The following is a 26,526-nucleotide window of genomic DNA, read 5'->3' as shown; positions in this document are numbered from 1 at the left end:
GATTTACAGGCCCAAGGATGGTCAGATGTTTTCTGCCTTGGGCACTAGCCCTGTACTCAGAAGCGTGGACAGTATCTTCACATCAACACAGCAGGCCCAGCACTGAGGCAGCACCGTCTTCTGCATGGCGGTGGTGGGCAGGCAAAGAAAACAGACAGTTTCTCCCCAGCCAACAGGAGAGCATGCTCTTAAAACCTCTTCAACCCTAGAGTGAGCTCGATGCGTGTGGTTCACTGTCCCTCCACCTACACACATCACTATGTACTTAACATTCTCCTGGTCCCAGCAACCCACCATGCCCCTGCTCTCCAGCCTTCAAGCTGGCTCCCCAAAGCAACAGCAACTTGGCCACAGGAGTAACCAGGCCTTTCTCAAACACCTTACTCGTAGAGGGTGCCACTCAGCTGTCCTCAAGAGTCACACCATTCCTGTCCAGAAACATGATTCAGGATCCACTTAGACCTGGGATGCTGGGTGGATGTCTTCCCTCCCCACCCCCAGCCAGGGCTGACACACTAGGGCTCACTGAAGCCTGCTCAACAGGATGGGAGTGGAAAGGGGGCGCGGGGGGCACACCAACACTACCTTCTCCGCCTCCTCGGGAGTCACTGCGGAAGATGCAGTGTTCCTCCTTGATAAAGTGCCCACTCAGGACGATGTCTTGCCGCCTCTCTGCATCTTCTCTGCCCACTCTGTTGAAGAACCATGGGGCAGCAGGGCAAGCAGGGCAGCAGAGCCCCAGCACACCCACTCTGCTGCCTTACTCCTACATGCCGCCTCCCAGGCATGCCCAGCTGTTTCTCTTGTTGTTTTTAAATACCAGGCTGTGTGTACTACAGGAATATGGGGAAGTGAGAGTGGTCAAGAGACCACCAGTGCGGCCCAGCTATAGGGAAATCCAGATGGCCCCCAAAAGCAGCCTAGAAAAAGCACTGTGGGCCACATAAGGCTGATACCCAACTCAGCTCTTATGGGGGCCAGTTCAGGAGGGTGGGAATAGGGGGCCCACACTCCCCCACCCACTAGACTCAGGCTGGCAGGGGAGGATGATTAGCTCTTTCATCTCGTGATTCCACCCCCTCAGCTGGTGACTCTTCTCTCCAGCTGATGACCCATCTAGTCCCTACCTGGTGACGCCATCTTTGATGTAGTAAAGGAGACATTCCGACATCAAAGGATCCTCATTCAGGTTGACAAGATGAGGTGTCTGGAGAGAAACAGAAGGGTTACTCTCCTAGAGAGGAGCAGAATCCTCACAGTGATCATCCTGCCAGTCCTCTACCCTCCTAGACCTGGGCTTGTTGGGGACATAGTGCCTGCCCCATCCTGGCAGAGAAAAGGGACATGGAGGACAAGTGTCCCCAGAGAACCTTTAGTAGGGCACCCAAAACCGCAAAGCCCCAAGCTCAGATTGGCAGCTCCTTGTCAAGAAAAATGAAGGGCAAATACGTTCTGGGCTCAGGCTCAGCCCATCTTGACTGTAATAGCAGGTTTGGTGGGGCCAGCGTCTGAGTATTTTGTGGGGAGCATGGCTGTGGGGAGATCTGGGAGATGTAATTCTCAGTTCTTGAAAGGCCCCAGTAAAGCTTAGATGGAATCTAACGTAGCCCTTAGATAGATCCTGGGTGTGTAGGGCACAGGCTGGTTCCAGAGCTTGCCCTGCACTCTGTGCCAAGAGCTCTAGGCTCCAGAAAACTAATTCCAGGGGTCAACCTGGGAAGTGAAGGCTCTCCAGTGAAACTATCACCAAGCAGGATGAAGACTCTGGCCAAGGAAGCGTCTCCTGGAGGCCTGGGAAGAACCAGCTGATGGAGTTACCACTGGGCTACCCAGGACCTGTATGTTAGCTTCCCAACTCCAGGTCATAATATCTGTCTCCTATCTCCCATACACACTGATAACTGCCTTCTGCCTCCTGTCCCAGATCATTCTCGCCTCAGCCCTCCCCCACCCACCAGCTTCTTAGGAGCCATCTTCTACCCATGTCCCAAGCAAAGATCCTACAACACAGAAAAGGTGCCAGGATGGGATTGCCTCATGTTTCCCTCAGGGTAGCCTGGCGTGAACCACTGACACACTAAACTGTAAATCCAAGTACACCCAGTCTAGAGTTCTGGCTATCAGCAGTGACCATCCTCAACTAATCTACCCAGGAACAATTTGGTACAATGGACATGGAAGCCAGGGATATGTATAGTGCAAACAACAACAACAACAACAACAACAAAAAACCAAAGACAAAAAACAAAAAACAATGTGGGGGGGGCTCTTTGACATAATGTATTTCACATTTGGGCAAGTTAAGTGGACCCTTCTGTGTGTGCTCAGTGAACCAACCTATGGTGCCTTGCATGGCCTGGTTAGAGTTCACAGGGACACCTACACCCGCACCTCTCCATCCCCCAACCTGTCACTTCAGTTTATCATTTAATGCACTGTCCCCAAGCATCCTCACTCCAAGGCAGGACTGCAGATTTTAGGGAGGCTTTCCAACAGGTGTTTGGCCCTAGCTCTCAGATGCCCAGACCTCTAACTCTGCTTCCCACAAGGCAGCCTTCCTTTAACACAAAGGAGGCCTGGAAACTGGCTATGGCTGGGGACCAGTGCCATCTGCATGGACGTTCACTTGTCTGCCTTGCAGCCACCGGAGCTGCTCTGAGAAGGAAGGCCAGAAGCTTCCAGGAGCAGCATAAACTCAGAAAGAAGGTAGATCAGCAAAAACTCAGTTCTCCAGCCTGGGCATCACACCCAAGTCTTGCTCTAATCTTGAGGGAATCAATCCAAACCTCGGGCAGTTCAGAGACCCATGTGATGTTACCCAGTCACCAGGATGACCCACTACACAAAGTCTGATTAAGGCTAACCCGTGTCTGGATCAGAACCCCATCTCACTACACCTTCCCCCCAGGAATGCCCCTCCTGCTTTGGCTTCCACCACAGATAGTGCCACCTTGACTGCATTGGCACAGTACCATGGCCCAGCTCCTACCTTTTTAGGAGAAAACACACCCAAGGTGCCACCGTCTTCCCTCATGGCTACACCCATCTCAGCCAGCAAGGCTTCCCTGGAAGACAGAGCTGCTGTCAGCACAAGCTCAAAGGCTAGCCTCATCCTTCCTGACCCACCAACCAACCAGGAACTATCAGCAGTGTCTGGGGCAGTGTCCACTAGTGGAACTGTGCTGACCCAGAGATCTATTCTTTAGGGTCTCAATCTCCAGTGGCCAAGGCCAAAGATTAGCTGCCTGGGTTAGACAGCATAGATTTGTCCCATGGCCAGGATGCAACCTCCCCCCAGGGTTTGGGTTGCCAGGGCTGGAGGCCAGGATTCTCTGGGCACACCCCCACTCCAGGCAGCTCACCTCTCCATCCGGATGGCTTCTGTCCGCCGCAGCTTCTCCTCCCAGGTTTCATTGAGCTCAGCAATGATCTTCTCTGTTTCCTGGAGAGTGAGGCAGAGCACAGTGAGCTCCCAGGATGTGCATGCGCAAGTGGGGGGAATGTCAAAGGATACAGGGAACCCTGGAAAGGGACTGCAGAGCGCTAGGGGTCAAACTCCAGGCACCTCCCACCCCAGCGTGTGAGATTCTGAGAGCCCAAGGTGAACTACAACCGATGTGATTCTTCCTGCGAACACGCCCCAGAACAAGGATAGCAAAACAAATCCGGAGGGGGGAGAGAGAGAGAGAGAGCAAACACCCCTGCAAGGCACTGACAAGCAGCTCCCAAACAGAACAGTTCTTCCCAGGGTACGGCAGCACTTCCCATCAATGGCACTATCCCCTTGGTTCCTTCTCACTTATGTCCTAGAGGACCCCCATACTTCAGGTGGGCCCCCAAGTCTCCAGTTAGTCACTTGTCCCTGACCTCAGGAGCATTATGCTCCTTGCTTATTGGTCACCCTATATTACTCCTCACACTCCCCTCTGTCCCTTGCCTCCTTGGTCCCTCAGCGCCCGGGGGTCTGGGCTCTCTGCACAGGAGACACTGCATTCAGAGGGGGTGTAAGGCTGGAAGACACAGAGCTAGCCAAGCCCAGCCCTGTGGACCATGGAACACATAGGAGAGAAAAAACAATCAGCCCGGAAGTGGCTCAGTGTGAACACCCACCTCCCGTCTTGGTGAAGACAGCTCTGCAGGATTCCAGGTAGAGCTATCGAGACCCACAATGGCACCCCAGGGGTCCTGCTGAGGTAGGGCACCCCTATCCCAGCCACTGCATAACTACTGCTTCCTGTACCAGTGCCAGCTCACCCAGTTTCAAGACTCAGTGTGAACCCTGTGCCTGGCAGTCGTCACTGGAACCACCCTCCCTGAGCACTCAGGGTCAAGACCACCTAGAGAGAGGTTCAAGAACCTTCAAAGGCACTTACTACCCAGAAGCCTTGTTCGTTATCTGAACCTCGTACAGCCTGATGCCTCAATGACTAGCTATCCTGGCTGCTGTGAGTGGCACAGTGTACCAGGGTGGCCCGATGCCAAAGACTTCTGTGATTCTATTACTCCATTCCTGGGAGGTGAGGCTGCACACGGGTGGGGCGGTGTCCCAGAGCTTATAAACTAGAGTCCTCCCTCACTTCTCTAAGCCTACTTTGTCCCAAAGGCTGATGCCAATCACCCACCCAGGAGTGCCCTGGTGCAGGTGGCCCTCACCTTTAGCCTTTCAATAGCCTCCTCACTGCCTGGAGCAAACAAGATGCGCTCGTGGAGACTGGACACAGAGGCCGCACGGCTGGACAGGGCTGAGAGTGAAGATGAGGGGCTCATGCCCACCAGAGCATTGGTCACTGTGGAGAGATTGTTAGGGGCGTGGCTTAGCTCGGCCCCACCACAGTTAAAGCTACAGTTGTGGAGCTCGGACGTGTCTAAGGCTTGAAGGGGAGGCAAGATAGAAAGAAGGAGGGAAGAAAAAGCAGTTGGGGAGAAGCAAGAGGCCGGGACGGGGGAAGGCAAGAACTGGGAAACACAGGCAAGGCACAGCAGCCTGGCCCAGCTGCCCAGGATAAGCGCATGCGAGATCTCCTGCTACCCTCGTCCCTGCCACTTGCCTGCCTGACATACAGGCCCCCTCTTCTTCCCTCAGCAGCACCCACAGCCCCTCTGTACCACATTCTGCTCTACATTCCCTCTGGCTCGAGCTGTTTTGCAGCTCTGGTACCTGCATCCAAGGCCCATGCCTGCTAGTCACCTCACAGCTCTCCTGCACCGGAGTCCAGGAGCTCACCTACCTAAGCTCACTTAGGTACCCCTTCTCCCTAAAGCCCAGTGTTTCTTTTCATCCTCTGTGATGGGCTACACCTCTGCTGCAGGCCAGGCTGTATCCATCATCCCACTGAACCCAGAATGGTCCCAAAGACTACCCAGAGGAGAAGGTGCATAAAGGACACTTCTGAGGGAGCCCCCTACTCAAGTATTCCACCACCCCAGAATTCCATCATCCCTAAAGATGGGGATTTGGGCTGTGACACCTGGAGAGGTACCAGGCCCTTCCCAGTAGAAGCAGACACACAGCAAAGCGGCAGCCAACACAGGACAGCACGGGGCGCTGGGGAGGCAAACCCCAAGGATCCAGGCCTCAGGTTGAAGGAGACACTGTGGGGCAGGACTTGGCAGCAACCATTGCTATGCTCAGCCTCCCTCAAGAAACTTCCAGGGACGGAGATGTGGGGATAGCTGGAGCAGAAGCAGGCAGAGGTAAATCTAGGCCAGGAGCCAGGATAGCATGACCTTCTGGACCTCCAAATCCTGAGGCTCTAAGATATGACCTTTCTAGGCCGGTGATCGCTCAGGAGTCCAGCCCTAGCCACTTCTGCCTGCCCTCTGCCTATTTACTGCCTCAGTTTCCCACACAGACAGGAATGAACCAGAAATGTGGTTGGGAAGCAGATGCAATCCCCCGTGTACCAGCAGGTAGTCTGATGGGGGAGGACTGTTGCTTTACAGCCCTGAAGTAGGGGAGGTAGAAGGGGTAGTGGGGTCTCCCTTCCCACCCGTGCTGCCCTGTGGCCCCCATGGCTGGGATGAAAGCAGGGTGCAGAGCAGCAGTGGGGAATACACACATTTGGGTCCTCCGGGCACAGTGTTGGCTATGGGGAAGGCAGGCAGGGGAGGAAGAGACAGAGAAACAGAGCTGTTTGTCTCCCAAGGGTCCGTGTACCCATCTCACAGAGTGAATAGCTTAGGATAAAAGAGTCTTCAGTGTACTGACATAGGACCCACAGAAATCCCAGAAACTGCAGCTGGCCTGTGGGCTTCCAGGAAACACTCCCTGGCCTGTTTGGGTCAGCTCCAAACCCAAACCATGCAATCCATCCAGGCCAAGGCCAGAAAACCTGGCCCTGTCCTTGCCCACCCAGACCTCCCACCCCGAGGCATTCTGCCCAGGAGCTGGAGGAGGGAGAGACTTGGGGCAACTTCAACACTTCCTGACAACTGTGGTTACAGCCAGCAGGACATGAGTAGGAGGCAGCCCCAGGAGAATGGGCATGAGGCCCAAAGATCCCTGAGTCTGAGGCCCCCCGCCCTACCCAGGGCAGGCTAGCACAGACACTCACTGTCAGTGATATCACCAAGACCTTGAGCGTACAGCAGGTCTCTCAGCCTGGTCACCTCATCCTTCAGTTCTCGAATCAGCTTATTATTAGGGTCTTCATTGATGATGGCGTTGCAGCGGATCTGTTTGGCCCGGTCTGCATATCTGGGCAGCAAAGGAGACGCACGGCTTGAGGGATTGGTGTACATAGCGGGCCCAGGGGTGTTCAGAACTCTACCTGGTGAGCAGCTGGGAGAAAATCTTTGACCTAGGCTAGCAGAATGAGAACTCACCCTACTGCCCTAGGGGATAGCCTCTGGAACCACAAACTAGGGAAGACCAACAGATGGGATAGCCCAGCCTGCTTTGTCTACCTAGGTACAAGAAAATTAAGATGAAGGAACTCAAGGCTCAGATTACTGTCCTACCTCATACTGAGACCCTTGGACCTGAATCTGATAGTCCAGGGTAGAGAGGGCAAATCTAGAACAGGGGTGCAAAATGCATGTGTTTGTCAGAATGGCCACACATGTGTCACAGATCAGCATGCTATTTGCCTTCCCAGAAGCACATGTGAATATCACAGGCTCCACTTCCTACAGAAAGTGTATTCTTCAGAGAGGTCAAGCATCCCCAACTCAGTCAATGAAGCTGCCTTCTGCACCCAGGGTGCCCAGCCCAGGATGCCCAGCCCATAGTGGGGGGGTCTTGGGTGAGCTACTTGGACCTCATTTGCTAAAGTAGTCTTCACTCCTATAGCCAGACGTATGGCTTTTCCAGACTGGTATCACAGAGCTCTCGGCAACCTACAGCCCTGAAATGTACCCTAAAGGATAATATAATAAACACTACTATATATCATATATAATAAGGATAGTATGCGATATGATATATGATATGATATAACATAATACATAGCCCACAAATACCCTGGCATTCTAAAACAATTACTGCTAGCCTCTGTGTTCCCAGTGAATGCTCCCTGAAAAAACACCCTTTTGCTGGTGCTTTTAGTTTGAAGCATGGAAGGACATGTTCTTACCCCAGGGCCCCCTGCAGAACATACCTCAGTGTGCTGAGGGTCTCATCATAGTTGATGTCCGCAGGGCTCAGGGCTGCCACCATGGCTGTCCTTGAGTTACCACCTATGGGAAGACAACCAGTTTATGCACAAGGTCCTCTTACGGCAGCTACAGGTGGAGAAGATGAAGCCCACGAAGGAAACTGAATTTCTCATTAGCCATTTCCAAACTATTTCCCCTACAGCAGAGATAAGCCAGGGAAAGTTTGGGTTTTTTGTTTGTTTGTTTTTGGTATTTACCCAAGATTTGTGGTCAATACCTTCTCACTGTTTTTTTTTTTTTTCATTCCCACTTGAAATACTGTCCTTGATGTTTAACATCTGAGTCCTAGCTTAGAGTGCACAGTAACTAGAGGGAGACCCAGTGGTTTTCAGGCTGCTCATCGTTTGAGTGTTGGGGTCAGTAGGCTCAGCAGTCCTGACAGTTACATGCTGCCCCTGCTTCAGTCTTCAGGACTGTCACATGCCCCAAGCATGCCTGTGCTCTGGTCTGGAGAGGAGGAGAGGTGAGGAGAGAATGGCTTAGGCGCAGACCAAGAATAGTCTATCAGGGGATTCTTCCTGAGACCTTACTCCACTGGTTGTGGGCCTGTGAGGGGCCTGCTTCTTAGGTCTCATCTTAGGTGAAGGAATAGGTAACTGTGACAACACTCCTGTCCTCTCACTAGGGCCTATCTGCCCCTATAGGCTCCCATATAGTCGGGTCTTCCATAACATGTGATGCTGGCCTGAGCTGGATCTCAGTATAGACATCTGTGACATGTCAGAGAGTCCCACCTAAGGTTATTGTGGAAGAGATGGGTTCCATGCTATACATCCAACAGCCTTCATTCCTCCATCATCTCTCCCAACTCAGAACTCAGGCAGCAAGAGGACTAATGTCAGCTCCTCAAGCCCCAGCAAGTGGGCAGGGCTCTCAGAATCAGGGGCTATGCTATGTCCCTGTTATGTAAAACTAAAGGACCAGGGAAGGGTGGGAATGTATTCAGGTGTCATAAACAAGTTCACTCACAAAGGTAGACACCAGGACATGTGTTCTGTGACTTCTTAGGGCCATTCTGGCCCCCAGACTTGCTTTGGTACACCTACCTTTGCCCTGGGCCTTCAAGAAGGGCTGTACAATAAACAGGTTACACTATGAACCAGCTGGCCCTTCTGGGGTTACTAGGATTTACCATAAAGGGCAAGAGGCCTTGTGTGGCTGAGCGATGTTTCCTTCCCCACAAGGAGATGGGCATAGCCCAGATTGGAAGTCAGAACCCAGTGATCAGGGAATGGGCACATGCTTACCCAGGTTTTCCCGGAGAAGCCATGTCAATACGGAGTCTCGGTAAGGGATGAAATCTGTCTTCTTCTTTTTCTTGTTCTGTGGGAACATACAAGATCAACCCTGAGTCTACTGGAATGGAAAGGAATGTTCTCAGTGCCACCCCACACTTCACCTGAATCCTGGAGTGCCACCTCCAGGCTACTTCTATCTGGGCTGGACTCAAGGCTAAGCCAGTACTTCTTTCTGGCTTCTCCCTCACCCATCCTGCTGTGTTTAGGCCACTCAACTGGACGCAAGCCCAGGAATTCTGACAGCACTCGCCACTGTGTCTTCCCCCACTCCGCCAGGACAGCAATCCCTTCGAGCAGGGTGAAATGGTTTTGCCACCAAGAATGCTCTCCCAATGTCCACTCAGTCTCTCCTGTCTCTCAGAAGTCAACTCTGCATCCCTCCCTTAATAATCTGCTCCCCCAGAGTTTCCTCCCATCATGGACGGCCTCCACACTCCTGACCCTGGCTTCTTACAGATATTCTATGAGTGAGCTAATAATTGTGTTAATTATGGATACAAAGTTACTGTTATCAATGTCTTATAGTTTATGGTGTGTTTGTCTAAGAACTGTTTGTTGAGCACCTGATATGGCCAGCAGACACAGCCCCTGTCCCCTGTAGCCTCCACTCCAAGGGAAGCACACAGATAATATCTCAAGGGTTGTCACATTTCCTGTGTGCAGACACAGCTCACCATTGTCCTTTAGGCTGATCCCCAGGACGAGAACCACTACCTCATAGGGGTAGAAAATTAGAACTGCTTTCTCTTTTTTTATCGCTTCTTTCTTTTTTATTTTATTTTTAATTTTTTAAATTTTTTATATTTTTTATTGGATATTTTATTTACATTTCAGATGTTATCCCTTTTCCCCATTCCCCCCTCCACCCAGGAATCCCCTATCCCATCTCCCCTCCTCCTGCTTTTATGAGGGTGTGCCCCCCACCCGCCTACCCACTCCCTGCCCTCGAATTCCCCCACACTAGGACATCCAGCCTTCATGGGACAAAGGACCTCCTCTCCCACCTATGCCCTACAAGGCCATCCTCCCCTACATATACAGCTGGAGTCATGGGTCCCTCCCTCTGTGCTCCCCTAAGCCACGCTGTCAAAGTGGGTTTCAGAATTGTGGCACTGACGTCTCTGTGAGCAACAGGTAGGAGGAACCCTTCCCCAAAAAGCTCATCCACGTTAGGCACTTTCTGTTTTGCCCTTGGAAACTCAGTACAAGAAAAGGAACTATTTCTGGTTTGGTTTTTAAACTTCTAGCTCCTGAGGTTGAACTGGCTCTCCGTCATATGTTGTACTTCTTGTTTCCACAGACTATGCTTTTCACTCCTCAGCCACTTCAGCCAAGGAACCACTCTCTGCTTGCTCTCTCTGCCATCTCAAGCCTGGATCACTGCTGCACTGGTTTTCTGTTCTGCTGACTACTGTGCCAGGTCATCTCCTCTCTGCCCCCAATCCCCATTCATGCTGGAGCATGGTCCAGATCAAGTCTCAGTGAGCACTGCCTCCTATCAAATCACAGTCAGCCAGATTCTAACTGGACCGAAGACCTCACATCGTCCTCAGACCCCTGCCGTCTCTCCTCGTCTACAGCTGATTCATCCTCAGGTTCTGTTCCTCAGCCAGAAATGTCAAAACTCACTCCATTCCTAGAAGTCTCTTTCCATCATGGTCCCTCACACAGCTAGTCACTGTTCCCAGAGGTCCTCTACTGTCTCCCTCTCCTCACTTAGTCCCTCACAGCTAAACACATGCTTCCTCAAGTAGCCCCTGACGGCAGTGCACACAGGTCCCCAGAGTTCTGCATCTCTCCATTCTGGCTCCTCACACAGCCCTCACAGTCCACCAGCCACACCCTGTTTCTCACACAACTCTTTCCCTAAATAGCTTCTTATCGTCCCTCAAACAAACAGTTCCCTCACAGAATCCCTGACATGGCTGACTCTCCATTTTTCAGTTATCCCATGCAGTCTTCACAGTGTCCATAAGTCTCCCCCTCTCTCTCTCCCTCTCTCTCCCTCTCTTTCCCGCTCTCTCTCTCTCTCTCTCTCTCTCTCTTTCTCACACACACACACACACACACCACACACCATGCACACCACATGCACATGTATCACACACGCCATACCACACACACGACCAGCATACACACACTTCATGCACACTACACACACAAACACAACACACAAACACATATACTACATGCACACCACATCCACACACACTACATGCACACCACACGCACACATCACATACTCAAATACCACATACACCATGCACACCACATGCACACGCACCACACGCAGACACACACACTTCACACACACTATACGTACACACACAAACACCACACACACCATTTACACACTACATCCTCAATCCTAGACACCGCGATTATGCAATCAGTAACATTTCCCTCCCCACCGAAGTTCCACTGTTCATATTTTCTCCAAATTCTTCTTAGTTCCTCAAACAATTCTTTATATAGTTTCTTACATAGTTTCCCCACACAGATTCTCAAAAGTTCCCTCACAGATTTCTCCGTGGCTCCCATTGCTCATCCAGTTGCCCACATAATTAACTTGCCCAGAATTCTTCACACAAGCCCTGGGCACACTTCCTCAGGAGGTCCTCACGCCCTTTCCTGGCTTCTCACAAAGTTCACCTCTTGGGTCCTCAGTGTTTCACAGCATGACCATTAATACCGTCAACGTGAAAGGAACCTAGAGTCACCTAGAAGACACCTGGGGCATGTCTGTGACGGAGTTTCTAGCTGAGTTAAAGCCGGACATAAACGTGAGTGACTCCATTCCACTCCCAGGGCTGGGGTCCTGGACTGAACGAAAGGGAGACCTCTGAGCTGCAGTGGTCATTTCCCTCTGCTTCCCAAGTTCCTACCACCATCTCTTCCCACCACCATGGACCATATCCTCAATTTGTGAGCCAAAAATCAACCCTTCCTCTCTCCATTTAAAACCATTCATTCATTCATTCATTCATTCATTCATTCATGTGCACACACATGTGGCAGTCAGAAGACAACTTAATGGGAGGTGGCTGCCTTTCAGCACATAGGTTCCAGGGATCAAACTCAGGTGGTTGTGGTCAGTGACGAGCACCTCATGTTCCAAGCCGTTTCTCCAGCTCCCTTCCTTTTTCAAGTTGATGTTGGGGATTTTGTCACAGCAACAAGAAAGGAATAAGCAATGCACGTGCCTCTTTTCTGTTTCTTTAAAACTCTTACTCTGTTTCAAAACTGCCCATAGACCTCTCATAGTCCCACATAAATCCATGCTCCTGATGACGCCTCACACAACTGTCACGGAGCTCCCCACATTTCCCAATTCCTTCTTGTCTTCTCATAATGCCTCACACTCCCTCATAGATAGTTTCTCTCGGGCTTTCCCTGCAAGGTTTCTCATAGTTCCTCAAACAAATCTCCAGACAGTTCCTCACCGCTTTCTGTATCTCTCCACCCAGCAGAAGCCTCATCCGCTCTCACTTCCTCATGCTTCCTTGTAGTCTGTCGTGTAGTATTTTGCAGTTGCCTACACAGCTCCTTGTGTTTCCCAGACACAGCTCCTACCTACCTTCTCACGAACTTGCTCACATAATTCGACACACTTCACCTGTTTCCTCACTTACTGTCCCTCAGTGTCTCCCACACTTCCCTGCACACACCAGCCTTTCACCACCTCAGCAGCTCACACCAGCCCTTCCAACTCCATGCCAAACCCACTTGCCCGGCTGGCTCCTTGCCAGACCTTAGGTCTTCTGCCTGAGGTCACGTTTCTCTATAAAGCTTTCTATCCATCCAGATTAAAGAATTTCGCTTTGGGGCCACCACTGAAGGCCATATTTTTCTCCTGTGTCATGAATTCACCCCAATGTGTAATTACATTTTCAGGTTTCTGTTTGTTGTGCCTCTCTCGGCTGTGGAGCCAGATTTGTGTTGTTCACCCCAAGACCTGGCTGCTAGCCCGGGTCCCAGCTCCGAAGCGCATGCATTCACTGTTTCTTCATTAAGTGAATGAATGAGGTGTGGGCTTTACTGTTGAGACTGGTACAATAGTGGGCAGGGTCAAGGGCACCCCACTTCCAACCACTCCCCCTTCAAGCTAAAGAATCCAACTTACCTTATTGGGTCCAGAGTCCTGAAAAAGAAAGGATAGAACAAGTGTAAGAACCTGGAACAAGGCTAAGGCCCGAGAGTAGAGCGGGCAGAGAGGACAGGCTCGCTAGAGGGACTAATTGTAGACAGAAGCCTCAGTACATGCCAGGCATCTGTCATTTGCTCCCCAGACTCAGCTGACCACCCTAGGCTGGTCATGACAAGTAAATCAAATAAGAGTGTGACCACTCAGGCTGGTATCTCACAGTAATATTTATGTCCTCTTAAGAATTCCAGAATAGGATAAAGTCTCTAGAATCCTTCCCTGGGTGTCAGGGTGAGTAGACATTGTAGGGCATGCCAAACTCAGCTCTTCACCTCCAAGGACTGTGGGCTCCCTCTAGAGGACGGCCTGTACCAGACCAACCTCGGTCAGAGCTAACCCATCCACAAGGTGATGAAGGGGGCATATCATCCCTGGTTTATAGGTGAGGACGTTCTAACAAGGACCAGTGTCACATTTTCAGCTTTACGGCATTTTCCCCATCCTTGGGCTCCCCCTTGAGCCCCAGCTACCTCTTTAAAAATAGAGCCTAGAACATGTGTGGAAGATGCCCAGCTTCCCCTGAGGGCAGGTGAGGGTTACACTCTCTAATTCATCCCACCAATTTAGTTCCAGAAGCCTGGAGCCAGCTCACCATTTCAGCCAGAGCAGAGATGACCTTTCCCAGGGTGGTCAAAGACTTGTTGATGTTGGCCCCCTCCTGTGTATAGAGAAAGGTGGTCAGGACGGTGGGTGGCACCTGGAGCCTATTGATCTAATGTGATCTCCTGGGGATTGATCTGTGTGGCATGGGGCTGAGGCTCTAGGCCCTGAAGCTGATCTCTGAGGTCACTAAGCATAGAGGACACTGGGGCAAGCAGTTGGTCAGAGCCCCACCGGCACCCTCATTAACTTCCCATAGGTCCTACACAGTACGTTAAGGAGGCCCTTCCCAATCAACAGAGTACAACGTGAGTCAAAGGTGGGGGACACTCAGCAAAGCAAAAAAGGCACTCCTTCCCGACATGCTAGACTGTTTCCAGAGAGGCTATGCCCTCAGGACACAGGGTAGCCAGCTCAGCCCATTGCCATCCCACAGTCTGTCTCCTCTGGGGTGGGAAGCAGAAAGTATTGAAAGTATCCCAACCTTGCTCCCCAAACAGACTTCCTGTCCAGCCCTCCCTGGAGCAGGACGTGCTTGGACACTGGGCCTCTGGGCCTCTGGGCCTCTGGGCCTCACTGCTCTTTCTGGCTGTGACAGTCTGACTATACCTTGAGTCGTGTGCCCTTGGCTCCCGTGGAGTCGGCTCGCTCACTGCCCGCCAGGTCCACCAGGCTGATTTTGCTCACCTGAAATGATAGATGCGTCAGATACAATCTCCTGCTGCAGGCCCCTGAGGTGAGGCTGCTGCAGGGCCATCTTGCCCCTCTGGGGACAGTCTGATGAGCTACTTGAGGAGCTATGGCTACACCCCTTCCCTGGCATCCTCCCATCGTTGACAGCCCTAGTTTCCGTCTTCATCTCTGTCCACAGCTTTTCTGATGTTCTATCTCAGTTAGGCACCTCTTCTGAAGCTGTGCACACGGCCCATGGCCCTGCCTCCTTGGGCCTGAAGTTCTATACAGCAATATAGGAGGTTGACTCAATTAGGTGTCATCATCCATTTTCACAGTTGTCTCTAGTCATCTGTGGTTGAATTTGAACCCAGATCCACAAAAGGCCTTAACTGTTGCTTAGCTGCCTCCCAGGGCCCTGGCCAGGCTCCCTGTGGAGAAGTAGTCAGTCACATGACCCCAGGAAGGCACAGCCTCTCCTGACCAGATATTGGACAAGAGGGACCATCTCATAGAAACCCTGGCAGTGAAATCTTGTCCTCTCAAGTGTCCCTAGACTTCTCTGCCTTTTTGAGGTTCTTACTACTTCATGGGACCATAGTTGGGAGCACCACACTGAGCCCCAGGTGTCCCCAACACTATCAGAGACTGAGGTGGACCCTACTTGGCTCCTCTACAGAGCTCTTTCCCTAGGAGATTGAGAGAATGTACAGGAGGACCTTCAGGACATAGAGTTTGACAAGATGCTCCAAACAACTCTGGTATCCTTCCAGAAGCCCACAGATTGAATAATTAAGATAAAGACTCCAGGAAACAACACCCAGACCATGTTCTGATCCACTGAGTATGCCAAAGCCTCATTTGTAGGAGGGGTATCTGGAGTGAGGAATGCCAGGGCTGTGCTCCCTCAGCACAGGTACTCTGCTTAAGACACTGCCCCCCACATGTCCTGTTCCCAGTGTGGACCCCCATCTCTCCAGGGAGAGTGAGAGACTCTGGCCTGCTAGCCAGTATCAGGGGCTCATAAACACCACTGTAACCTTCCACCCCTGGCTCAGCTACAGTTACCACACTAGGTGGAACCTGCCCCCAAACCACTCCACACACTCACCTTCTCTGTGGTGATGTTGGTCTCTGCATCATGGCGCTTCTGGGTGAAGATGATGTTGAAGACAGCGTGAGAACGGCTGCTGGTCTCATTCATGTTTGTGGCTGCCACAGTCCTAGGAGCAGAAAGCTGCCTCAGGTTATCTGTCCCTTACTCAAGGGTCAGGCATGAGCATTACCAGAGGTACAGTGTGTTCACCTAGGTCACTGGAACTCACTCCTCAACCTGGGTGTGGCCACACTGACTGCCAGAACTCAGGCCTAGTTCCCACCTGTTACTCAGTTATGGAGATGCTCAACCCTCAAATGCTGTCGTGTATATTGGGGGTACAGTGTCTCAGATGCTTCCTGCTACTGAGAATCAATGCCACTCAACTGGACAGAAGTCCTCCCAGACCTTGATGTGGGGACACCCCTTGGAAGGGGTAAGTATCCATCACCCATCTCAGTGTTCCTCCAGCCACTCTGGGGAACCCCAAAAGCGTGCCATGTCCCCAGTTGCCAAAGCCCACAGAAGGTAACAAGGGCCAACCATGTGGCTCTTCAGGGTAAAGAGCCCGAGGCTGCCAGAGACAGGTAGGGGTTGGTCCCAACACTGTCCCAACCTGCCAAGAACCCATAGAATCTCCCAAGATGGAGTTCACAGCAAAAGCTCAGAACCCACCTCTGGTGTGCAAAGGTCACAGTCTTACATACACTGAGGGGCATTATTATAAACAACCCTGAAGGACTATTAGGGGTAGTTCTGGACACACACATACACCCTCAGGAGCTGAAGGCAGTCACCTAAGCAACCTGGAGCAACCAATGTGTGTCAGTCAGCAGAACCATCATGGCAACCAGTGTCCCAGGCTAAAGGGAGTAGATTGCTTATGGTCACCATGATAACCCTCATAGTTTCTAGACCTAGGCTTGACAGAATAGCTGCCCTTGAGCACAGAAACTGCCTCAGAGCTATTGGTATTGATGTCAGAGCCCCGTTGCTGAAGGTGACAGAGCCACACAGCCCATACGCTCAGCCCAGGAGCAGCCCTCATGCAGGAAGGAGCCAACACCTCTCTCAGGCTATGTGTCCTCAGTGGCTGGCCACATGAGGTCCTTTATCTTCTTGGGAGCCACCATACTGACTTATCATGAGGTGAAGCCAGTAGTTCTGCTAGGACCAGACCAGAGGAAAGAGTGTGGCCAAGAAGGACAAGTCTTCCCTCATACCTGGCCTTGTTCCCTGAGTCCATGAGGTCCTGGATGTCATTGTAGGAGGTTACCGCCAGCTTGGAGAGGTCTTCTACATAAGGCCCCAGCAGAGGGTGCTCCCTCACACGCAGGTTGCCTTTGTTCTTGGGGTTCAGGAGGTCTCGGACTCGCTCACAGTAAATCTCCATGTAGCTGACCTGCAGAGCAACACCATCAAGACCCCAAGTAAGGCTGAGCTGTGCTGTCAGGATCCCCAAAGTGAGGCAGGGCTACATGGTCAGAGCCCTGTGGCTGGATTCTGTGGCAGAACAGAGAGTTGATTTCTGGGTAGGGCACAAAGGGAATTCAGCCTGTAGCCTCTGTGTGAGTGTAGGTGTCATCCCACCTCCAGCTGTCCAGCCCTCCCTCCGTGTAACTGACCTACAGGATGGAGCTACACCCTCAGGGACCCCAAGGCAGGACAGCGGCTGCCTGATGAGCAGAGCACACAAAGGACACTCAGCCAGAATCAGCCTGCTTCTATCCGACCAGTCCTCTCCCACTGAGAGCCATCTTGAGCCTAGCCACATAGCATAAGGCCCTGTGGTTACCTCAGCCACAGCATAGCCCGGGCTTTGTGGCTCTGTGGTGTCTGCCCCTGTACCAGGTAGAATAAGGAGCTATGGCATAAACACCTGCCAGGGGTCAACCTCCCATCACCCCTGAGCTCTGAGTCACCAAGTTCCATGTGGGGATGCATCCAGTCATCGTGTGGATGAGTGACAGGAATAGATGTTCATTTTAGGTCAGAAGAGCATTGCCAACTACACCTTGAACTCCCCAGATCTACACTGATAAACGGTAGGCATGAAGGGTGTCCTACCTCCACCGAGTAGGACATGTTGTCATTGGTCGTGTCATTGATTCGAGAGAAGAGGTCTTCACAAAGCTTCAAAGATGGAGGAAAACACGTTAGCTGATGAGAGCTGGTGACCTAGAGCCCTGTCTCTCATGATGCTGTGGGCACCTTGTACCCAGGCAGGGTGCTTCGTGGCCAGAGGCCCCTGGTACCTCCAAAATGCACATTCCAATGAAAGGCCTGATTCTAAGCATCCAGTCTTCTTACTCTAGTGCTCCCTGGTTAGTATCTACCCTTCCTTAGACTATCTGTGTGCAACCCTGTCCTCATCTGCATAGAGGGCAGGGCCACCATTCCTCCAATGATCCAGCATTCTTCCATCTCTGACCAGGACAAGTGCTGAGATCTCCTACTGGGAGGAGACAAGGGCTGGGAAAGGTCAGGTTTTTAGTCCCTTCTGAGGAGCCATCTGTATCTTAAGAATGTGGTCACACCTTAGGCCACCAGCCATCTGCCCCCCCCCAGTCCTCACAGCCCCCACAGAGAACATCTGTCCAGCCAGTGCCTTATCTTGTGCATATGCCCCCATTAGGTACCTTCAAAGGCTGGCCACCTCCCACAGCCCATCCCAGGCCATTCTACCTCCCTCCTGTACTACCCCTTCCTCCTCTCAGGCCACCTCCCGCTCTCCTTCCTAGGCCCCAGCCATGCCTGTGGGATGATGCCTTGCTGATCCTTCTCTTGTTTCCCCATCATGGTGTAGGACTTGCCGGCCCCCGTCTGCCCGTAGGCAAAGATGCACACATTGTAGCCCTCAAAGGCGTGCTGTAGCATCTCTTCCCCAATGTCCCTGTAGACCTGCTTCTGAGAGGCATAATTGATGTCCTCGGGCTGCAGAGAGAAGAGACGCAGCTTAGGAGGCTATGGGCTCTGAAACCGTGCCTGAGTCCTCAGAGCCCAAATTGGGACAGGGCCCTGAGGTGAAAGGTATGTACTAATCCTGACTGGGGGTAGCTTCCTGGGAGGTCCTCTGAGTCACAAATGAGAGACAGAGGGTGGCTGGGTAGTGGATGGGGACAGGGCAAAGAGGTCATAGCAGAGTGAGCAGTATGGGTGAAGACCCAGAGGTAAGAGCTGAACTCAGCGATTCACGTGACAGTGACAGGTTTAGCAATAACTAGAATTAAAAGGAGGCAGGGCTCAGGAGTCAAGGGACCTTTGGGATGGCCTATGGCATCAGGACATTATCCTGAGGGCAGAGGAGTCCCCAGGCAGAGAAACAGCATGGTCGAGCCAAAGGGCTTAACTGTGAGGAAGGACTGAACAGGGAGTAGTACTGGGGAATTCTGGGACCACATTCAGAGAGGCAAAGGCCAGGGAGATTGAGAGAATGGAATGCATGTTTCCAGAAGGATCCAGGGAGAAGTGGAACATGGGGAGGGCTTGCTGTGGACTGGATGTGGAGGCTGGGGAGGGAGGACCCCAGAGTCCACATCTCTCAGCTTTTGGGATGCTGGAACTTACACATAGGGCTCAGCACTGGGATTCCTGAGTTCGGGATGGGATTGTCGGGGGGTGGGGACACAGTGAATGGTCACAGCTGTGAGCAAAAGGATCTGGTTCTTATAGGTTAGTGATCAACTCAGAGTAACCCTCCAGGTGAAGAGGGTAGAGTCTTCAGCCCATTTATGGGGGAACATGCGGCTTAAGGAGCTCTCGAGACCAGGGCTGGGCTATTTTTCACAACACCAGCCTGCCTCTCCACAGACACAGCTTACCGAGGTATGTGACCAGTAGGAGTAATCGAAGCTGAAGCTCTTGGGTGTCTCCTTGGGCTGTTTGGGGTTGACAATGGCTGCAAGTGACACAGATAATAAAGCTGGTTAATTCTATGCAATGAAATCCCAATCATCTGGACCACACCCTAATCCTCAAAGGGTCCCAGGCAAGCCAGGCCTGCAAACTAGATGGGACCAGAGACTTGCTTGCAGGCACACAGGAGTCTTTGCCCCTCTTTGGGATGGACTCACAGATGCCAGAGGGCTCCACTAGGCCACACTTGTTTTCTAGTGACAATCATACTGCAGACTCCAGCTCTCCTTGTTCAGAGTTCTACAGCCTACTGGTCTACCTGCCCTGCCTGGCACACTTGTACCTTCAAAGTAGTTAAAGACTAGGGCACCCTGTGACATTCCAAGTCCTATCTCCTGCAGGCCCTCTCGTGCCTGCAGAGTTCATCTGTACATTTGTGGGGGGCATGTGCTCTGCCCTCCAAGGACTGTACTCCTTGCCAAGCACATCACAATCTTTTCCTCTCCTGTTGCCAGACAGTGAGTGTCTTCTATCCTTGTTGTTACAACCCAAGCTCATGAGCCACTGACCCCCTGACTTTCTCCTCTTGAGGTATCATAGTGTCTGCTTCCTCATCCCTCCTCACAGAGGCCCCAGCCCAACCCCAGGGACCTAGATGGCTGAAGCAGCATCTTAGTTCCACAGTCAGGGACAAATTCTGAGTGAGCCCTAACATGTTGCCCACATCTAGGACTTGAAGATTCCCGGGAGAGAGCCCCAGTAGCCCAGGAGGCCTGCATTACCTACACAAAGCCTACAACTTTCCATTCTAAACAGGCCTTGCCTGTGCTCAGTGGTCATGGACTTGGTTTCCATACCCTAGGGCTGTGTTCGCTAGACTGTCAGAAACATAAGCCCTGTGTTGATGCAGACTTGAGGATACCAGGCCAAATGCACACCCTGCCCTGGATTCTCACATCCATAAGGGACATAGGCCAATCATAGTCACCATCAAGTCTGGAAAGCAAAGCTTCCCATCCCCCAGGACTCTGTCAACTCAGGAACAGTTTTCCTTAGTGAGAATCACAATATTGCCCTTAGAATATCCTGGCACACCCCACTAGCCTGCATCCAAGGTGACTTCCTGATATATGGAGAGGGACAAGACACCTTGTCTGAGTGATGACTGAACTGTCCTCCAAAACCTGTACCGACTTCAAAGTGAGCGTCCTGTTATGTCAAGGTGACTTTTCCAGGAGATGGGAGTCATTGCAAATAGTATTTATTAAAGTGATGTCATCAGAGTGGACCCTGTTCTAGTATGACTCCTGTCCTTACAAAAGGAGAAAATTTGGAGACACATACATGGAGGGAGGACATTGCATCCTGTAACGCTAAAGGTGGGAAGCAGGGCGAGACCTCTGTAACACCAAAGCCACCAGCACTCCATGACCTCAGCGGGGGGGCCTGGGGAAGATCCTCTCTCTGAGTCTCAGGGGGTTTCAATCCAGACTACACTTGGACTTCAGCCTGCAGAGTGGCTGCATTGTACATTCCTGGAGTTAAACTGCTCTTCCACAATTTGTTACGGCAGCCCTGGGAAGCCGAACACCCTATGGTCATGCAATCCTCTGCCACTGTAACAAACTCAATGGCTCCCAAGGCTCTGGGCAAGCATCTGGGTCAAGCATCACTGGAAGCCATCTCTCCTCAGACCCTACCTAGGCCTCTAGACTGGAGTTCTCCCAAGCCTAGGACCTTTGGAAGGCCAGTGAGAGAACACGACTGGTCATTCATGCCCTACCATGACTGCCTTGAGGAGACAGGAGAGCAAGCTGACCCTTCTGTGACAGGAAGAGTGGCTTCAACACACCCAGAACCGAAGCACAGATGAGGCCGGTGCCATGGAAGCAACTGTGGTACCTTCTTCAGTGCAGCCTGAACTGGGCCTCTGAGACCCTGAGAAGGAGGCCAGATCCCCTTGTTTACAACACCATTGCCCTACCCTCTGTTCGCTCTGTTCCCTTATCCCTGTACTGGTCCTCTATGTAATCCCAAATTCCTGCCCTGGCCCCATCCCCACTCCTGGGCAGGCCTGAGCTCTGAACTCAATGCTCCAACCTCCCCATCCTCCCCGACTCTGATGGGGTCCTGGTATTGGAGTCTTCATCCTCACACCCCATATGGATCCTAAGCTTCCTGAAGTAAGACCCTCCCAGGACATAGGAGGGATGCAAGCTCAGTGCAGATGGGGTAGCAGGCAATTAATAGGGGGGATCTTAATTTCAAGCTATAATCCCACCAAGCATAGAACTCTGGGCTTGCACCCTGTTTGCTCCTGCTCCCCACAACCTGTCTCCTCGATCCTGCAGTATGTGTTGATGGAAATGCCTTTGTTCATTACAAATGGGGCCTAAACTTCTGAGCGGGAAAAGATTCCTGACCGTTCACATAGTCCAGAAGGCCTGGATCCCAGAGTGCACCAGGCCTGGCTGTTCAACCACAGCCCCCAGCCCAATCTGCAGAGGCCTGTTTTGTGCCAACAACCCTTCCCCCAACAGTCTGTTTCTCATAGAAGCAGAGCCCATTAGGACAGAAAGCAACTGGCTGTCCTGTGGAACCAGGAGGGGGTTGAAATGGGGCCATGCAGGCCTGGAAGCCAGAGCCCTGAACCAGCCCATTAAAGGCTCCATCCCTTCAACCCCTTACCAGGGCTGGGCCCCTGGGAGCCAGGCTTTTCCAAAAGAAGTTGCACAATACAAGGTCTGTGGGGCTTGCACAGGGGTGGCCACCCGGTGAGGAGGACAAAAGCGGAGGTGGGGGCAGTGTGCAGAGTGGCAGAGAGAAAGAAATTAATTGGGCACTTTTCTCAGAATCAGAATGTCCTCCTGCAAACAGGAACACAGCAGAGAGAGAGGTGTGTGTGCTGAGCAGATCCAGTGGCCTCCTGACCCCAGAGGTTTCTCTGTGTGGCTAGAGGTTCAGAAGTGACCTGGATTGGGACTGTGGGGACTAGCCAGCATCGATTACTCCTTTGCATAGGTTGGGAAGCTGAGGCCTAAAGAGATGACCCACCAAGGTCGGAAGCAAGTAAGCCAAGAGTACAGTGGAGTCCCCCCCTCCCTAGCTCCTTATCCTTAGCCCTCCTGGAATTCAGCTCAGGGCACATCTTGGAATGATTCTTTAAAATCATCTTGTCATCAGCTTGCCCTGAGTCCCTGCAGAGGGACATGACTGACCCAGAGCCCACACCGTCTCTGTGTCCTCTGAGTATAAAGTATGACTTAAGGAGAGCAAAACCCAAGAGGTGTAACCTGCTCCATTGTATAGTGAGGAAACGGAGCATAAATAAATCCCACAAACGCCACTGATTGGCCCAGGCTGGCTGTGTCAGCGACAGACTGACAGATGTGACTGCTATCTCTGGAATGTTCAGGCAAACAGCGTTATTGATCCAGATGACAATTACAGAATAATGAAAGGCACCTGGGGCACTCACAGTGGTCCCAAAGTCCTCCCCTCCCTCAGTAGGCCCAGGGACCACCCAAGGAAACAGAAACAGACACATCTGAGACCTTCAACCCCAGCAGCCACCGGTGAGCTAGGAAATGATGGCACGGGTATTTGCACGGGTGCTAAACACGGTGAGTCCTGTCATCATCTGACACCCTGAGGAGGGACCACATAGGTAGGCAGCTGTTGGTGCCAACCACTGGGTACAGTTTATAGCAGCAGAAGCTTGTGGAAGACAGTGGATAGAACCCACATGAGACTCAGGCTCACATGACCACCAAGCCCAGATAACCCTGAATAGAGAGGATGACTGGTTCTTACCCTAAAACTTAAGCTTTTTAAGGTGGACTGTCATCAGCAAAGTCCATTCAAACACTGGGCCATTTGCAGAGGACCCCAAAGTGAGTGCAGCCAACCTAGGGAATCAGAAGCAAGACTAACAGCTCCCCTAGTGGAGAAATGGAGGGACTGCAGAGGCAGATGGCCCTGCTGAGTACTGTTCTCAGCCTGGGTGTGGTTGTCAGATCTGGAAAATCCAGGGAGCCTCCGACTGTGATCTAACCATCTCTCTGCCTATCAATCACATCTCATTAAGAAATCTTCCCCCATAAAATAATGAGCAGACAAGTGCTTCAGAGACTGTTCCACCCTCAAATCAAATCCTGCTGCCTATGGGACCTTTGGAAGCAGGTCTATGTCCCTGGCCTTATGCGAGGGCTGTCCCCTGGTTTACTGCTTCATACTTCCCTAGATGAGACCACACCTCCCACTTGTCTGAGTCTGACATGACCAAAGGATAAACAAAGCAAAGAACAAAGTGGGGAGCTGGAACCCTAAGGCTACAACCAGAGTTAAGTACTGTTGGCTTGTACTCCCACCCCGCCCCCCAATTCATATTTCTAAAACCTCAGGGTGTGGTCTTATCTGGAGACTGCATCTTTTGTTCTTTGACAGGTCCTCACTATGGTACCCAAACTGGGCTTGAGCTAGTGTCGGGTGATCCTCCCGCCTCAGCCTCCTGAGTAGCTGAGACTGCAGGCTTGAAAACGAGATGGTCAAGACCGTGATGAAAGTGGAGGCATGCTGGACTAAGTTATGCCTTAAATCCTTGTAAAGAGGCCACCCAAGGTCACAGAGATGCACCCAGGCATGGTGGCACGTGCCTGAGTCTCAGGCCAGCCAGGAATTACAATATATGAGATTGACGTAATAGTTCAAGGACAGCCTGGGCTACAGTGTAGCCCAGCTTAAGATACAGTCTGAGACTCCATCTCAAGCAACCAGAACACGGGGACACGGAGAGCGGGGAGGTCTCACGTGACAATGTGGGCAGAAGTAAAAGCAATGTGACCACAAGCCCAGCCAGACAACAACCTCCAGACCCTTGGAGAGGCAGAAGGCATAGTCCCCTGTATGGAGGGGAAGCACCCTCCCCTCGCCTTGATTTTGAATGTCTGACTTCCAGAACCTGAGAACAGTTTCTGTTTCCACAATCCCTCTTCTGTGATCATGTTAGGGTAACCCCTGGGACCTCCATACACCATGTGTATGAAGAAATCTCAGAACTCCCAGACCGAGGCAAAGTTGACTCTTGGGACTGGCTCGTAGGCATGGTCCCATGTGACCAGCAGTTGATGGTAGCCGTTACAGCCAGTACTTACTGGTGGTGCTTCCAGACATCTGAATGATGCACTTGGAGTCTCGGCTCATTTCCCGGGAGTTGAAGGGGCGGACGCGAACCGCCACCTTCACAGAGGCCCCGGCCATTTCTGCGGAGTTGGTTGGTAGCTCAGCAGCTGCAGTTGCCCCAGAGAGGGCAGAGTCACCTGCTGTGGGAAAAGGAAACACAAATTAGGAGTAGCATTCAAAGAGGCCGTCCAAGAGTGCCTGTCCCCTTCTCCACTCCCTTCAGCCTCCCCCAGTGACAGTGTGGTGACCAACCAACAGGACCCAGAACTGGGAGCAGGTAGCCACAGGTAAGAAAGGCACTAATTTTAACAGCACAAAGCTAAGCCGAGTGTAAGGGGCTCAGCAGCACCAGAACAAGGTGACCCTCCAGTGAAGGAAACCGTCTTCCCTCTTCCAAAAGCTGTCATTTGAAAATGGTTTCTTGGTTACAAATGGGACTCTGTGCCCACTTCCCTTTCTCGGTTCTGGGATTTGTGTCTTGGTTAAACTTGTATGGATTTTGAGCATGAGTAACACTGGCTATATCAACCACACACGAGGGCAGGCTGCATGCCTGAGAACAGTTGGCCAATACAAAACAGACTGTGTTATTGGTTTTTGTCTTTGTTTACTTGGGTGTATGTTTGTTTGTGTGTATGTGTTTGTTTTAATTTAATTTTATCTTTTTACTTACTTATTCACTTTACATCCTTCTCACTGCCCCCTCCCAGCCACTCCCTCCCATAATCCTTCCCCCTTTCTCCCCTTCCCTTCCCCTTCTTCTCTGAGCAGGTGAAGCCCTCCCCGGGCATCCCCCCCACCCTGTGTTTGTTTCTAAAGGAAAAAATATTGAATTGGGTGGAAAGAAATAGGGAGAGCACTGGGAGGAGCTGGGGAAGGAGAAAGAATCTGACTCAAATACGTTGTATGGAAATTTTAAACAGAGTTAAAAAGAAGAAAGTGGAGATCCTAGCACCTACAGGGTTCCTTGGCCAAGAGTTAAAAATGGACAGATCTCAGTCTGGACCTGGTCCTGCCTTTCTCTGGTTATGTGATTCACCTTGGGCTGGGGGTGAGTCCTATGTGGAAAGGACAGGGTTGAAACCAATGACCCGGTATATAAGAGCGAACTGGGGCTTGATGGACCCTCAGTAAGCAGCTCCTTCAGAGGCTACAGGAGAGGGGCAGATCTCCCTACCACTGAGGAGGACAAATCCACCTAGAAAGAAAACTGGTGGGAGCCAGACTTCAGCTCACTCCTTCATGCCAGCCCCTGCAACCCCAGGCAGAGTGTCAGCCACTCTTTGAGACCACCTTCTCCAAGTCTATGCGTGGGCACCCAAGAAGAGCAGGCGGACAGTGTTTTCTTGTGTTGACATCCTAGCTAGGAAGGATGGTGGGCACAGGCAAGCCCATGAAACCCCTAGGACATCCGTCCTACCTCATATATGCAGCAGCACACCTTGTGCCCTGTGATCGAATAACCCCAAGCCCAGAAATAGGAAATCATTAGAGAGGAAGAAAATGTTTACGAGAACAGATGATGTGATAAGCTTTTCATTCTCCTCAAATTTAGTTACACAGATGCTCAATTCCTGTGACCCAGATATTCCAACAGGATTTTCAGTGAAATCCGGCAAGATAAGATTTTTGGAAAAACGAGGACAAAGAATGGGCCGCACGCCACCCCCATCTATTACATACGCCATAAAGCTACTCGTGGCGGCTGTTCTAGTTTTATTTCTGTGGCTGTGATAAAACAGACCAAAAGGAGCATTGGAGAGGAAAGGATTTATTTGCCTGATACTTTCAGGTCACAGTCCATCATTGAGGGAGGTTGGGGCGGGAGCCTGAGGCAGAAACCATGGAAGAATGCTGTTTTTTGGCTTGGCTCACTCAGGTTCATATCCAGCTGCTTCCTTATAAAGTCCATGACTACCTGCCTAGGGGTGGTGCCGCTCACAGTGGGCTGGTCTGCCTGCCTA

The 26,526-nt window shown here is 51.7% G+C and overlaps 1 protein-coding gene across 1 annotated transcript in view; it reads right to left on the bottom strand.

The window, feature by feature from the left end:
- Nucleotides 1–26,526, bottom strand: part of Kif1a (kinesin family member 1A) — an 84,170-nt gene that overhangs the window by 41,169 nt on the left and 16,475 nt on the right. Inside the window, exons 2-18 of the mRNA XM_028755315.1 lie at nucleotides 24,535–24,702; nucleotides 19,348–19,424; nucleotides 18,281–18,460; nucleotides 17,594–17,659; nucleotides 16,750–16,928; nucleotides 15,542–15,653; nucleotides 14,368–14,445; nucleotides 13,751–13,816; nucleotides 13,078–13,095; nucleotides 8,904–8,979; nucleotides 7,599–7,677; nucleotides 6,555–6,697; nucleotides 4,654–4,787; nucleotides 3,363–3,442; nucleotides 2,990–3,065; nucleotides 1,128–1,207; nucleotides 586–692 (exon numbers count right to left, since the gene is read on the bottom strand). Coding sequence (XP_028611148.1) covers nucleotides 586–692; nucleotides 1,128–1,207; nucleotides 2,990–3,065; nucleotides 3,363–3,442; nucleotides 4,654–4,787; nucleotides 6,555–6,697; nucleotides 7,599–7,677; nucleotides 8,904–8,979; nucleotides 13,078–13,095; nucleotides 13,751–13,816; nucleotides 14,368–14,445; nucleotides 15,542–15,653; nucleotides 16,750–16,928; nucleotides 17,594–17,659; nucleotides 18,281–18,460; nucleotides 19,348–19,424; nucleotides 24,535–24,640 — 1,657 coding nt within the window. The 5' untranslated portion in view covers nucleotides 24,641–24,702. The remainder of the gene's footprint in view (nucleotides 1–585; nucleotides 693–1,127; nucleotides 1,208–2,989; nucleotides 3,066–3,362; nucleotides 3,443–4,653; nucleotides 4,788–6,554; nucleotides 6,698–7,598; nucleotides 7,678–8,903; nucleotides 8,980–13,077; nucleotides 13,096–13,750; nucleotides 13,817–14,367; nucleotides 14,446–15,541; nucleotides 15,654–16,749; nucleotides 16,929–17,593; nucleotides 17,660–18,280; nucleotides 18,461–19,347; nucleotides 19,425–24,534; nucleotides 24,703–26,526) is intronic.

The sequence above is a fragment of the Grammomys surdaster genome, unplaced genomic scaffold (genome assembly GCF_004785775.1).
Source record: "Grammomys surdaster isolate TR1022 unplaced genomic scaffold, NIH_TR_1.0 126059, whole genome shotgun sequence".
Classification (NCBI taxonomy): Eukaryota; Metazoa; Chordata; class Mammalia; order Rodentia; family Muridae; genus Grammomys; species Grammomys surdaster.
The sequence above is the reverse complement of the archived record's forward strand: the minus strand, read 5'-3'. Positions and strand labels throughout refer to the sequence as shown.